This window comes from Crocodylus porosus, unplaced genomic scaffold (genome assembly GCF_001723895.1).
Source record: "Crocodylus porosus isolate Cpor-Errol unplaced genomic scaffold, CroPor_comp1, whole genome shotgun sequence".
NCBI lineage: Eukaryota > Metazoa > Chordata > Crocodylia > Crocodylidae > Crocodylus > Crocodylus porosus.
In genome coordinates this window covers 105,033,856-105,049,910 of record NW_017728906.1, presented here as the reverse complement: position 1 = coordinate 105,049,910, position 16,055 = coordinate 105,033,856, and the positions used below count along the sequence as shown (strand labels likewise).

The window sequence follows — 16,055 nt, the reverse complement described above, 5'->3', positions numbered from 1 at the left end:
CTTTCCTGCCCATGGTAGGGGGTCGGACTTGATCTGCTCAGGTCCCTTCTGACCCTATCAACTATGAAACTATGAAACACTGGCAAATCAAGTCATAGACTATTAGGATTGAAAGGGACTTCAGGAGGTCACCTAGTCCAACCCCTTGCTCAAAGCAGGACCATCCCTGGCTAGATCACTCCAGTCCAGGCTTTGTCTAGCCGGGCCTTAAGAACCTTCAGGAATGGAGATTACTCAACCTGCTTGGGTAACCTGTGCCAATGCTTTACTTTCCAAGTGATAAAATTCTTCCTAATATCTAACCTAAACTTGTGATTTAGTTTACAAGTCCCTTGTGCAACTTGAGACCGTTGCTCCTTGTTCTGTCATCTGCTACCACTGAAAACAGTCCTTTTCTACAGGGTTGCTGCCTAGCCAGTCAGTCCTCAGCTTGTACTGATACATGGGATTCTTTCATCTTAAGTGCAGTGCTTTGCACTTGTCCTTTTTGAACCTCATGAGATCTTTTGGCCCAGTCCTCCAATTTGTCAAGGTCACTCTGAATCCTAGCCCTACCCTCCAGCATATCTACTGCTTCCCCACAGCTTGGTGTCATCTGCAGACTTGCTGAGGGTGTATACTATGCCATCTTCCAGGTCGTTGATGAAGATATTGAACAAAACTGCCCCAGGACCAACCCCCAGGGCACTTCACTTGATACCGGCTCACAACTAGACATTGTGCCATTTATTTCTACCCTCGGAACCTGATGCTTCAGCCAATTTTCTGTCCGTCGAATAGTCCATTTATTGAGCCCGTACTTCAGTAGCCTGCCTGTGACAATGTCATGGGAGATCATATCAAAAGCCTTGCTAACATCAAAGTACACCACATCCACTGGTCTCCCCGTCATAGAAGGCTATCAGGTTGGTCAGGCATGACTTGGCCTTGGTGAATCCATGCTGACTGTTCCTAATCACCTTCTTCTCCAAGTACTCGGAGATAGATTTATTGCGAATCTCTCCATGACATTTCCAGTGACTGAGGTGATGCTGACTGGTCTGTAATTCCCTGGATCCTCCTTTTTCCCTTTTGTAAATACGGGCACTGTTTGCCCTTTTCCAATTATCTGGGACCTCTCCCAATTGCTATAAATTCTCGAAGATGATGGTCAGTGGTTCTACAATGATGTCAGCCAACTCCCTCAGCACCCTCGGGTGCATTCTGTCCTGCCCTATACACTTGTATATGTCCAGTTTTCTTAATAGTTCCTAACCTGTTCTTTCTCCACTCTACTCGCCTCCTCCCCAAACTGTGCTTCCAGGTGCAATAGTCTGGGAGCTGACTTTGCCTGTGAAGACTGAGATGAACAAGGCATTGAGTACTTCAGTCTTTTCTGCATCCTCTGTCACTAGGTTGCCTCTCCCATTCAGTACGGGACACACACTTTCTCTGATTTTCCTCTTGTTACTGACATGGAGAAATCCTTCTTGTTACCCTTCATGTCCCTTGCTAGCTGCAACTCCAATTTTGCTGTGTCCTTCCTGACTTCATCCCTGCATGCCAAAGCAATACTCTTATCTTCCACCCTAGTTGTTTGTCCAAGTTTCCACTTCTTATAAGCTTCCTTTTTGTGATTTAGTTTACTGAAGAGTTCCCTGCTAAGCCAAGCTGGTCTTCTGCCGTACCTGCTAGTATTCCTGCACATCTGGATGGTTTGTTCCTGTACTCTGAGTAAGGCTTCTTTTAAAGTATAGCCAACTCTCCTGGACTGCTTGCCTCCTCAGACTGTCTTCCCACAGGATCCCGCCCGTGAGTTTCCTGAGTGAGTTGAAGTGTGCTTTTCTCAAGTCCAGGGTCCTTACTCTGATGCTCTCATTCCTTTCCCCAGCATCCTAAACTCAAGTAAATGTAAAACTGTAATAAGACTAACTAAGAAGGAATTTGAGGGGAAACTCACTAGCTATGTAAAAGGTAACAATAAACATTTCTTTAAGTATACTAGAGGCTGACGATCTGGCAAGGAGTCAGTTGGGCATTTATAAGTAAGTTTGTAGAGTGTAAAAAGAGTGCTAAAGGCTGCCAGGGTCATCAGTGAGAAACTAAATGCATTTTTTTGCGTTTGTCTTCATTGTGGAAGATGTTAGGGAGATCTGTTTACTAGATTTAGTCCTCTCTAGGGACAGTAGAGCTGTCTTCTCTAGGGACTCCTTTCTAGGGTTTTTTAGGGACCTAAATTCAGGTTTTGGTAGATGAGGTAATAGAGGAAATCAATAAACTAAATACTAGCAAATCATAAGGAACCAATGGCATTCACCCTAGGAGGATCTCTAAATGAGCTCAGATTGGAAATTGCTGAACTTCTAATTGTAGCATACAAACTAGCAGTAAAAACAGCTGTGGTATCAGAGGACTGGAGGATTGCTGATGTGATTCTTATATTTAAAAACGGTTTTAGAGGGGACCCAGAAATGTACATGTTGGTGATTCTAACTTATGTTCCTGGAAAACTGGTAGAAATAAATAAATAATGATAGTTCAGCCCATGAATGAATGTGACTTGCTGGGGAGGAATCAACATGGTTCTGTCAAAGGGAAAATATGTCCTACCAACCTACTATATTTTTTTTGAGGGTGTCAGTAAGTAGAGGGATCAAAAAGTAGGGAGAGTCAGTTGACAGTACATCTGGACTTCTAGAAAGCCTTTGACATGGCTCCCTATCAGAAGTTCTGTAGCAGAATGGGCCCAGCAGTATGGGCTGCCACAGACCACCTTAATCCTGCCTGCACTCCTGGTCCTTTGTATAACCCCCCCTATTTATCTTGCCTGCCACACCTTGATGTTTGTTATTGATTTGAAGGCTTCCTTGGAGTCCTCAAGTGGTTCTCACTGGCCTATGCCAACCTAACATCTGAGTCTCTGGGTCCTTGGCTTTCTAACCCCACACTACTCCATTCTCAATGGGCGTTTCTCTCTAACCCAGAAGACCTACTAGTACCCAGCTACTGGTAGGACCACCTATGGCCCAAATGGCCTTTATTTAAGCCTTAGCCTTAGGTGGCTTCCTGCTTCCCCCATAGCTACCCTCATGCATTGCAGATGTCACTCGGTCAATTTTTGCCTTCTTGTATAGGCTTTGGCCTTCTTAGTCTTAGCCTACAGGTTACGCTGGCTGTTGACTGGTGGCCTGGGTCCACTGTCTGTGGCCTGGCCTTCCAGTCTCAGCCTCTTGTTGGCACCTGGCCACTTCTGTTGCCCCCTCCGGGCTCTGGCTCTCTGCCTCAAGCCCACCTCTGTTACTCCTGGCCTCAGGCTGCCTCTGTTGCTCCTCTGGGTTTGGGAAACCCTCTTGGCCTCAGGCTGCCTCCGTCTTCTCCTCTGGGCTCAGACCTCTTTGCCTCGGTTTGCCTGTGCCTTGTAGCCAGGAAGGGGTCAATTTAGCATGCACCTCAGGTACTCCTGTGGCTTCCTTTCCTGCCCTGTCAGCCATACTCTATGCGATAAACAGCCAGCCAGTCAGGAAATAGTGTAGAGAACTCTGTCACAGAGCAGTGTGTGTTGTGTTACAGTATAAATGCATAACAGGGTTAGAAGTATATTTTACAGGTGCTGGCTGCCTTTGCCCCATGGGCAGAACTGGGAGCCCCTTTCTGTCTGATCAGCATTTAGTCATCTTTCCCAGATCAGTGCATCTGTTGTGAAGACTTAAAGCTTTAACATTTTAATTTTCTTCATTTATTAAATGCCACAAGCATTGGCGGTATTTGCTATCACTGTCTCCTTTCCTGCTTGTTCCCTTTCCTTCCTACTTAACTGTTACAGTGCCCTCCCTGCTCCCCTTTACCTCTCTGCTTAAGATGTCAAAATCTCAGTGGTTAAAAAGCTCAAAGGCATTGCAGGGCGAGCACGTTTATAGTACTGTCAGGTACAGAAAGAAAAAATATCACTAGAAGAGGTACATTGGTTTCAGAGATTTCATTAATGCACTCAGCTTTTAGCATTGAGGTCAATGACCTAAATCAAGCTATACTGACATTTCAGATGGGAGAGAGATTCCAAGACATTTATGTTTAGAACTACTTCTTTTAATTTTGCTTTATATGTTATGTTGAGCTTAAATATCACAAAAGAAAAGTTAAGGCAAAAATAGTGTTCTGTTTAGGCATGCATGTTGCAGGGTAAAGCAGCTGTTTCAGGGCTTTCCACATTTTATATCCCTTTTATTCCTTTCTTTTCTATTTCTGTACCAGTGGAAGGTATCTGGTAAATAAAAATGCTTAATATTTTCCTAGTTGGCCATTATCTTAAACTAGATTTTACAGGGAACCATTAGAGTCTAATGGTTGAAGAAATAAAACAAAAAAGTCTTATTTTATTAAAAGGAACCTCTGAGTGGGCAGAGAAAATGGGAGTATCATTCCAAAATTAGCATTGATAGTAGGACAATAAGTATTAGCACCTGAACTTTGTGGTCCAAGCAAAGGCAGGAGGTATCAGCAGGATAAATTTCTTCTTGCTAATAATTTAAATCAGGGATGTCAAACATATGGCTTGTGGGCTGGGTCTGGGCTATTGAGCTGCTCTGTGGTCAGCCCAAAGTGGGAGCATGTTACAGCAGGGATTACCATAGAGAGTGGTGAGGTCAAAACTGGGTATCAGTTCAGGTCCAAATACTGGACCTGAGATTGTGACAAAATCTGGGTCAAGGCAGGTTGTAGGTCATACCAGGAAGTCCAAATTAGGGACAGAAGCACTTGGGAATAGGTGGGACAGGAGCAGGGCAATCTAGGAAAGAAACAGACAGTCATGGTAGTGGGAGCAGAGAAAAGCAGGTGCTCGGCAGGGAGCCAGGTAGGATTAAAGTATGGGTTTAGGCTGGGCATGGTGCAGGTAGGAACTAGGTAGAGGTAAGGTACAGGTCCGGGCTAGGCGTGGGTGCAAGCAGGAATGCAGGGATGGATCAAGATGAGAGTTGGGCTCGGCCAGATTTAGATGGGATCTAGATAGGAGCAGGCAGGTAGTCAGGGTTCTGGGTAGGCCAAGAAATGTAGCAGGAGGTCTCTTGCTGAGATGGAATTCTGTTGCGTGGCCTGAGTTTATGGAGGTCTTCCTGAAGGCCGTGGGTATGACTCAGCCAGCACCCAGATTACCTCCAGCTATGGCCTGGAGCTGGATGTGTCCCAGTTGGGGATCACCAACCAACCAAAAAAAATCCTGTAGTATTTAGTATTAGTATTTCAACTCTGGTTCCATATGATGCTGCTGCTTTATCAAAACTAGAATACTTTTTCAAAATTTAACTTTGACCATCACAGAAGTTCATAGTATTAAATTTATGTGGGTTAATTTTTAAAAAGAAAAATTCTGATTTTATATGTGTGTGTGTGTGTGTGTTTGTATATATGTATGGGTATATAATTATTCCCCATGTAGAGACCATGTCCGTCTCTCAGCAGGTGAAAACCAGGGTGGATTTTAGCTACATAAAAATATCTTTTCGTAATCCCGGCCACCATCCAAAACTCGCAAGCCTATTCATGGTTTTTTCAACACCAAACTGCCCTTGGTTGTGTACTAACTTCAGTCAGTTCTAACTGACTTACATATATTATTCTACCCTGGTTGTCACCTGCTGAGAGACTGACATGATCTCTACATGGGGAACTGAAAGGAAGCAGGAGGGAATATATTCTAGGAACTCTTACATTTGCCACAGCGGAGGACTCAGGAGACAATGTTGTGGCATACTTTCAAAATGTTGATATGGAGAGCATGATGCAGAGGCAGACAGTTGTGATGGACCACATTTGTTAAAGGCCAAGCATTAGGTCACTGTCTATCAACTTCCTAATATCTTGCAGTAGGACCACCTTTTCTTTCAACCCAGTTTACAACATTCATTCTCTCCAGGAGATGGAGAAGAGCCCCTTCAAGTGCATCACTTAAGAGTACTCACAAAATGCCTTTAAGGCCATATTTTAGTTGAACTGATCTTATGTTTGCCTCACTTTCTTGTTTAGTTATTTTTATTCAATGAGCAACGTGTTACCTGAATGTTTTGTTAACTCAGTAAATTCATTATAGTCCAACTTGGCTGAAAAAAAAAATCTCTCCTTCCTTTCCTCTCTCCCTCCTTAATGCTATAAGTTTTTAATAAAATAAAAGAGAAATATGGTTCCTTAATGGCAGGACACATTACCTGCAGCAAATCTGAACCCATTCCTTTGGTTACTTGGAGCATTCTGCAGAGGCATCCTCTCTAGTTGTGCATGGTGTTTAGAAAGTCTGTCTCTACTTGCTTCCACTAATCCTCCTTCACTCTCAGCTCATGTGCTGAATACACCAGGTGGTTATGACATTAGGCACATTATGAAGAGAAACATCCAGATTTTTTTTTTTAATGAGGAACAGGTACCTTTCCTTCAGATGTCTAAAAGAATTACATTGTAATTCTTTACCTGCTCAGAGTAAAGTTGTGCTGTTCTCTTGTAACAGGCTTTATGAGCCAGGGAGTTAAGGTAAGAGGGGTCTCCCAGCTAGAGTGGTAGGAAGAATCACAACCCTTTCCTGACCTTGGTATGGGGTAGTGATTCTCAACCAGGTGCCTTAAAATGCTTTTAAGTGTGTTGCAGGGTGCCATGGAGTGTTAGCACTGTTAGATATACTAACACAATTTTCAAGATAAACCCAGAAATTTCAAATAAGAATTCATAGTGTTGAAAGGATTCTGATCTGTTGTGGTCTTTTTGAGTTCTTTTCAACAGATAAAGTGGTCTGTTAATTTTTTCTGTAGTCAGAAAAGAGTGAAAACTTAAGAGGTAGTATTTTCCACATGGTGCCTCAAGACTACTGAGGGTTGCCTTAAGTCTGAAAAGTTTGAGAACCACTAGTTTGGGGATACTAGTTAAGTTACTGTTAAGTATAGTGTACATTACTTATGTGCTGGGCTTGCCGGCAGCAACCCGACTGGCCAGCTCAAAAGGGACTCTGAACAATTGGTGGGGCATTCCCACCAATTGGGTAATAGCTGGGGAGAAACTTGCCCTGCCTTTGCCTGGGGTGAGGCGAAGAGCATGGACCTGGGTGAGGACTACACCCCACCTCTCCCTGATTGGCCCACTTGCAATCCAGGGGCGGAGCCTCCGGGGGGGATAAAAGAGCAGTGTGCAGCTGCATCGAGGGACAGTGAAGCGGGCAAGTGAAAAAGACCTGGCATAGCTGGCCAGTAGGGCAGAGCTGTTGCCCTGAAGAGCCCCGTGTTCTCCAGCTCTGCTGCAAGGGAACGTGGCAAATGGTGCACGAACGGTACACGCTGTGTCCGGGAGTGGACCGGGACTCTGGGAGCCACTCGAGGTGGCTTGGGTGTACAACCCCTGGCACGAGACCAAGAACTCGGTGCAAAGATGGTGGATGCCAGGTCCGGGGAGCAGACTGTGACCTTGGGAGCTGCTCAACCCGCTGGCATGAGGCTATGTAGTAGTGCACAGGCCAGTGCACAGCAGGTTTGAGAAGGATCGGGTCCTGGGAGCTGCTCATGGTGGCTCAGGTTCCCCAACCCCTGGTATGAGGCCAGGCCGTTGATGCGCAGGCAGCACACAGAGGGCCTGGGAGTGGACCAAGACCCCAGCGCTGCACAAAGTGGCTTGGGTCTCCAACCCCTGGCATAAGGTAGAGCCACCATTGCACGGAGCGGTGCACAGGGCCCTGAGCAGGCTGGCGGCTAGGAGAGCCCAAGATAGCTGAGGGCCTGCCTTTGCTGAGGGAGGAGATGCCTCACCTGGGGAGACGAGAACAGGCTTACTGGGCCTTGGAGTAGTGAGTTGCCAGGGAAGGGGATTCCCACAGGGGAGGAGGGATCTCCCCCATGCCAGTTAAGGGTTATCCAGCGTGGGATTGTGGAGGGCATAAAAGGCACTAGGGATCTTCTCCCTCTTCTTATCTTTCGGGTCTTATTGCTCTAGGGTAACATGGGTTATTCTTCTGGTTTCTGTCTTTGTACCCAACCCCTGCACGTCATATTTTGTGAACCATGTGTCTTTTATATTTTGTTAACTTAAGCATCATGCTTTGTAGATTAGTATTTTATTAGAGCGTAAGATTACATGATTGTTTAAGGAGGCTCCTGCCTTGACCTTTGTGATCCTACACCTACGTGTATTTTTATAGTAGGCCTGTGTGAAGCAGCAAGTATTCGATTCAGCGGATTTGGTTTGAATCACTGTCCCAATTCAGTTAGGCTGAATTGGATCCAAAGATTTGGTGCTGCTTTGGAGATTCGGCCATAAACTAAATAGCCAGCAGTCCTTGATGCTGGACACAGCTGCCTCCAGCTAGTAAGTCTGTTGTGGTGGGCAGAGGGAGGAGGAAAGGGATGGGGGGAGGGGGCAGATCTGTGCCCCCACAGTGAGGGAGGGATTGGGGTTGGGGCTTTGAAGGTAGCATTTATATATACAAATACCATGAATCAAAGTGCTTGCACAAGTAGGTCCTGGCAAAGTTTCTCTAAAGTTATTTGCATAACTTTATTTTTGGGCCAACAACTTAGATGTTATATCTGTTAAAATAGGCTTTCAGTGAGGTCTGTTCATGCTGACTGTTTATATGCACACAAACAAATTTTATTTAGGTTTTTGAAATGCTGAATAAAAATAAATTTGGAAATTGTGTGATATGCTAGTTGGCTTTAACAGTTCTGCTGTGCCCTCAGTTTAAAAATTCTGCCATTATTTTACGTTAGGGTTAAATATCAGCACACAATTATGGCATTTATCTTGGTGGGTAAGGACTTCAAAGGCAATACAATGCTGCACAATTACTATGTGCATAGATTGATTTTATTATCTGTGTTTGTGTGTGTACTTCAGAGATGCCATTAGAAGCTTCATGCTATTTTTGGAAACACATGAAAGATGCAAAGTAGTAAATTCAAACCTCTTTTGCATTCAATTGATTTTTCTTTTTTTTTTTTTTTTTTAAATTCAAGACTTTTCCATCTGCAGGCTTAGTGTAGGGCTGTGGTTTTTTTGTTTCTTTATTTGTTTATTTTTGAGGAACCTTACAAAGGCTTTACTTGTTAGCCTCATTTTATGGACTGAGTTAATTGTAGTTTGTCTTGCTGAGCTGTATTATGCAGTTTGGGTCAGTTGAATGAATCCACTTACATGAACGGATGTTGTTCCAATGCATAATATTGATTTGAGCTAAAAAAGAGTATGACTTGTTTGATTAGATTTCTTTGTCTAAGCAACCCTCAAGGTCCTATCTGGCATCAAAACAAGTGTTCTCCTGATTGATTTTTCATTACTTCTCAGATCTGGCAAAGATTGTATGTAAATATAAAATACACTAGTGATGTACAGAATCCTGAATATGGACAGGAGTGGGGAAAAATGTGTCCTGAGGCAGTATTAAATTCTGTGTATGAAGACCTGCAGATACAAAGGGTGACCTAGTCTGAAAAATTGGGGCACTTGGGAATCCCAGACATTTATCTCCTGATGGATGTGTGTATGTGCATACAAGCACGTGTGCACAGGCGTCTGCATTTTTAATTAGGAATTTATACATGAATAACTGACATCTGTCACAAATTGTGTATAAAAACTATGTAGCTGCACTTTGTATTAAAGTGCATGTTTTTCCCCTTATCTTTTTTCACAAGAGTTTTCACTTTTGAAATGAATAGATGGGAATTATTCTAAGGAAAACGACTGTAATTTTTTGTGTCATATCACACAAATTAATATAGTCTGTATGTAGGCCTTTATAATCAATGAATAGTTACAGCCTTAAGTGTCTGATGTAAATTACCAGGGAGATGATTTTTTTAAAATATTTTTCTTTTTTCTAGATTATATGAAATGAGTCATTTGGAATGTATAAATGACTTACTTAATGGTGACTAGGACTACTTTTTTTTCCTGCAAGGTTAAAATGGACCTGTAACCTGTCCCAATTCTAAAAGGTAGAAAATAACCAGACAATTCAATGGGATTATTGATTAAGTTTGTATTTGGTATGATCTAGCTGGACATGAGAACACAGTGACACCAAATACAGTAACACTAATTGTTTAACTGTATATGATACTAATCCTCTAGCTATGACAGCATTAGATGCTATATGCCAGATATTTCAACATGGATTTTTTACCTAATTTACCACCATCTATTCAGTGTCACTTTGTTCTGTTCTGGCTAACACAGGTTTTTTACCTTTCTGGAAAAGTTTATTAATTTATCTGGCAACTTTCCTGATTGAAAAGAGAATTTTTTCACAGGTTGTGCTGCTTATAGGTCAGCTGTTTACCTCGCATCTTGGTCAGAAGTTGGATGGGACTCCTAAATTTATTAAAAGTAGGAACTCTTCTTCCTGAGAACATTTTCATTTTGAACAGTATTTATAGCACTTTCAATCTGATAGTATTGCCTTTTTGATGGCTGTGCATTTTATTAAATGATACAGTGGATCTTTTAATTTCAGTGGCTTGTCCAGGTTCTAAACATCCTATGATTTCACTTGACTGTTAGTGCAAGTTCTTACCAGGAAAGACAAGATATGTCCAATATTGGTTACTCCAGAGGATGTGGCCAGAAATCCATAGGTCAGTAAGGGGCCATGACATGCTTCCAGCGTCCACATTTTTTCTAGTAGCAGAAACTTTGAGTTAGCTAGAAGTTTAAAATATAAGTTTTAAATCCTTTTTTATCCAAGTCTATACAGTAAAATACCTTAATTTAATTGATTGAGGGGCACATGTCTGTTTTAGCCCCCCCCCCCAACACACACACATATATAGAAAAGCTCTTGTTTCTAGAGACTTAAATTTTTGTTTGGGAAAAATATTGTTGAATGTGGGAGAATTTCCATTTCTAGTCTCAGAAGTATAAACCTGAAATTGTGAGGGCTAAACAAATGGACAAGTAGAGTATATGCATAGACAAGAAATAAAATATTCAGTATGTGCACAGGGTGTCTATGGATCCATGCTCCATCTCTGCTGTTTGTTATCTTATCCTTAAGCTTAGCAACACTATGTACTTGAACAAAGTGCATTGCTATGTTTTTCTGTTAGTGTGATATATGCTGAACTATGCCTCAGAATCTATATGATATAGCCAAAAACAGCTTGACATGGCACAATCTGGGTGATTTGCAGTTATTTAAATAGAATATAGCATCCCTTTTCTTATGCCATGGGATGTGCTATGTGCCCCTCAAGTTTTGCATAAGGTGTTTTTGTTTAGTTGCACACCTCATTCAGAAAATATTAGAATACTTATTTAAGCATATTTTAACTATTTCTTTGCTTGGACTGGTGATTAAATAAAGAATATGACCCAGGATGCATTGTGGTTGGTGCAGGGTTAAGGAGGAAATAATGATGTGGACAGATACTATCTATTGATTGATTTACAAATTCCCAAGAGTATCAGAAACTAATCTGATGCATCTGTTGCTAGATTTTACCTTTAATTTCTGAGTCATCTCTAATGTGTGAAGTTGTTTATTAGTGGGTCTGTTAGCTGTGTTTTTTAAAGAAAATTGTATTTCTTATTCCAGGCACTACATTAAATTTCTAGTCTTTATGAAATTTATGCCCATTTTTACAGAAGTTAATAGCTTGCATGTGCATGTGAGACATCACCAAGGCATGTTTGTAATTTTCATGTATTTATTCACTGGCATCTTGGAACCCTGTAACTGTTTAAAATAAATACTTTTGAAAACAAGTAGTCTAACATGGCTAAAGTACACAGCAGAAGCAGTCTAAGCACATCATATTTATTTATTTATTTATTTATTCATTTGATTTATATGCTGCCCTTCCCAATAAATGCTTAGGGTGGCTTACAGTAAAAGACAAAAATATAGGAACAGAGAAAAATATTAAATAGGAAGATTGAATAAAATAAACTTCTACCCCAACGTCCGCAACAGTCAAAAGCTTTCCATCCCAACCTTTCCTGCACCCCTGCCTCTGACAAAGGAAAACATCTCTCCCCTGCCCAACCTAATCTTGCATCCCAAACTCCATTCAGTATCTCCATAAAAGAAAAGAATAATTTATGCCCCCTGTATTTCCTTCCTTCCCTGTCCACTCCCGCTCCAGATCCCCTCCCTCACACCCAGGGGAGTTCCCTCTTCGTCTTTACTATCCCTTCCAGTCTTTGTTGTAGCTCAGGGTCAGACCTGAGATCAGAACTAAGGTTCTGATGTTTTGACAGTTATCAGAATCTGAAGAATTTCAGTATTTTAAGACCCACTTTTTCCATTTAAAGGCCAAGGGAAAAAATCCCTTTTGCAAAGTTTGGCTTAGAATAAGATATGGATGAGTTTCAAACTGCTTAGCTTTGGACATTTTTTTTAAACTGGAAAATTAATGGAACTGGAATTTCAGAGATCATGGAAAATTGTTGTGCTTTCAGAGAGGGAGACTTACTGGATTTTTAAAAAAAATTCTAGAAAACCTGTTGTGTGTGCTATGTAATATAGCAGAGGCAGCTTGAGGAATTTCTGGCATCTTACTACTTGCTTTTTTGTAGAAACTCAAAGGGTGCTTCTGCAATGATAGGTGAAAATGATGGTATTGTAATAGGAAAAATATTGGGGTAACTATCATTGTATTTCTCTGTAATGTTCTATAAATTACGTCATATGTTTGTGGTATAGTACATGAGAATACTCTTTGTAACCCCTACAGTGAGCTACATAATAGGTAAAATACAGTGTGGCAGGGAGACCCTTAAGAATCTGATCTTTAAACTGTCTGACATGGGTCAGAAAATAGTTTGGGCATAGACAGATGTACCAGTTGCACTGCTATCAAAGAAAACCAAACACAGCTGTTACAATGCAGCTGTCATGTTTGCATGATTCTGTAGTGATACAGAAGCAAAACTACTTGGACTTGAATTTAGGATTAGGGTCAAAGTTAGGACAGTTTAGCTGACTTTTATTGACCCAGCAGCTCCTCTTCCCCTTTTAAAGCAGTAAACTATGTTTGTCCATGCCCTCTGTTTGCAAAAGTTGAACAGGGATTAGTAACCACTGACACTGCTACTGAAGTCAGAAACCCCTGGCATTCTTGCCAGAGAGAGCATGATAAGCAGTCTCATTTGGCCTCTCAAAGTGAAACTGATAAAGATGCTGTTGGTTTTGCTTTCTGGCTGTGGAATAGAGTAGAGGCAGAACTGTGAACAAGGAATTGGGAAGATGCCAGCAATCAGGGAAGATGTGGACAAGGAGAATAGGAGTAACCAGAAAGCAGAAGATGTACACGTGATTAGAAGGTAAAATATCATTCTGCAGAAATGTCGTGTGCGTGTTAAACTGTGGTAGTATGAGAGTGATGTTATAGCCATGTTGGCCCAGAAATTATGCAAGAGGCAAGCATTTCTTAGGGTGATATCTTTTCTTGGGCCAGCTGTGTAGTTTGGATCAAGATAGACAAGCTTTCAAATGCAAGCCAGTAGTTAAGGTTTTACTGTACAGGTAGATGTTGGCAGAATATGTGAAATTTAAATGTAGAGGTTCCAGGAAATGATGTGCATTCCTGGAATTTAGAACAATGTGCCTAATATTAAGCATCTGAATAGTTTCATTGGCTACAGTGGGACTGTTTAACGTACTTAAAGATGGGTAGAAGATTAAATAACTTCCTGATTCTAGGCATTACTAATGACTTAATTTTCAAACGTTTAAGTATAGCAAGAATGGGATACAAAACTCAAAAGTTTTGCACCTCTCTTGTAGTAGAGAATTATGCTTCTGCAGTTGATATTTTGATCATATTCACTTGAATATTTGCTTATAGAGTAAAATATGCATTTAAAATGCTTTTCACTTTCTTGCTTGTTTTCTCATTTCATATATTTTTGTATATACATTTTTCTACTTCCCTTTTTCCTTGAATAATTTGGTAGTACATGCAGGTTACATTAAAAACCAGTTGTACATGTTAATACGAGATTTAACATCCCTCATACTCTCCTTTATAGTATAAAACATCTTATTAAAGAGCAAGGCAGAGAAATTATCTAATTGAAAGTAGTGTAAACTATGCATTTTCATGTAGTTCAATGGTCATTTGTTTATTGTAATTAAAAAAAATCACAATAACTTTTTCTCACACTTATCAATCTGGAAGTTAGTGAAAGTTTTTTTTCAATTAGAGATGAAAATAGAAAGAAACAGACTTTCAAGTAGGTTACGTTTGAATTAATTATACTGATACGTTTATATAGATACTGAATTTTTAAGTGTTGTTTTTAATCTATTATTCTCTTGGCAAATTGCAATTAAATGAGAAAAGTTTTTATCAAAATACATGTTGTTTTAAAATAGTAAATGTGGTTAAAAATTGCATTGGTCCTCACAAACCACAGCAAAGATTCCCCTCATTACATTTTTTTTAACTTCCTTCTGAGTGTGATGTAGTGAATACATTTTAAATGCCCTCAAAATTGGTATTTTAATTTTTTTCTTATTAATATGTTGGAAAACTTTCTTGGACTTTTGTATAGTTATACATTGACTTTAAAAATGCTGAGATTTGAAAAATATGCACATGTGAATAAGGATACAATAGATCAAGAATCAAACATGAGCCTGCTTAAATAATTCTCAAGATTTTCTGGTTCACGTGTAGTGATATTGAACTCTTTAGTCACAGGCTTTAATTTGTGCATGGTGCTGACCTGATGCTGTGCAGGGACACTCACTGCATCCCTTCATTCAATTCACTCTAATTATTCCCAACTTCCTGGGGAGCCTGCTTAGAACTGGCCATGAATGTTTGTTATTAAGTATTAAGATATTAAACTACATGTAACAAAGTAGTTTTGAGCTGTGAATTTACATATAGATGATCAATATAAGAAATTGAAATTATATTTGTCATGAATTTATTTAATTAATTAAAAAATATATATTGATATAATAAAACGTCTTGACAATGACTTGCGCTTGGAGTAAATTAAATGAGATTTAATGTCACTGAGTTTTGGTACAGCAATTGTTTGCAATTTCAACACACCTTTTACATGTGGTGTGTAAATTATCTTTGAAACAATCAGATTTGTGTGCATATTTCAGGGTAATGGTAATTATTTTTGCTGGGAGCATCTGTTAATGCAGGATTTTGCCTCTTCAGGTTCATGTGAAAATGGCGGATGAAGCTGTCTGTGTTGGCCCAGCTCCCACCAGCAAAAGCTACCTCAACATGGATGCCATCATGGAAGTCATTAAGAAAACCAGGGCCCAAGCTGTGAGTCTGAATGAGTCTATCTGCTGCAGCTGTTTCATATATAGAAAGCAGAAAAGCCAGAGTTTGTATTTAAAAAAAAAAAAAAGAGTGATTGAATATGCTATTCCAGTTAGTTCATGTCACATGAGTTAAATGTGTCCGAAATCGCTACTGGAAATCAAAGGCTTTGTAGCATCTGGCAGTGCTGGTCGCTGATCCTGCAGGTGGCTGCTGGATTCAGCTTTCACACCAGGGAGCAGCTTCAGTTCATTTCCAAATTTGCTGGGGGAAAAAAATCCCAATTAGTTTTGAGCACTAACCCTTTCTGTGCCATAACAGCTTTTTTTTAATGTTTTGATAAAGTGCGTCTAAAAAAGACTTTTGTTGAAATTCAATTTTAATCATTTTTTAAAATTATACACACACAATTACACTTGCAAAGAGGGAAATGGTGCATCCAGTAATTATTTTTGTTGTTTCATAATGCTGACAAAATGCACATTAGTGTACATGGGTAGATACAGGCTATTCCTGCCTTCTTCCTGCCTCTAAATGGATGAGATTCAAAGTTGAACAGGAATCATATAGAAACAAATGTGTAACTGACTGTAATAATACTTTTTGCCATGGTACCAGTGAAATAGATATATTATCTGGAGCTGCTGTATACAAAAACATTTTTAAATAAAATGTGATGGATGGAGTCAGGCAACACCAGTAATTACCATGGAATGTCTTAATCGGTATTATCACTTCTTTTGAAATAAATGCTTTAATGTGGTGCTTGCAGGGGCAAAAAGGGCCCTGAATTTACAAACAAATAAGACA

At 40.4% G+C, this 16,055-nt stretch overlaps 1 protein-coding gene across 1 annotated transcript in view; it reads left to right on the top strand.

The window, feature by feature from the left end:
- PCCA (propionyl-CoA carboxylase alpha subunit) overlaps positions 1-16,055 on the top strand; it is a 446,742-nt gene that overhangs the window by 31,552 nt on the left and 399,135 nt on the right. The window contains exon 5 of the mRNA XM_019528487.1: positions 15,135-15,248. Coding sequence (XP_019384032.1) covers positions 15,135-15,248 — 114 coding nt within the window. The remainder of the gene's footprint in view (positions 1-15,134; positions 15,249-16,055) is intronic.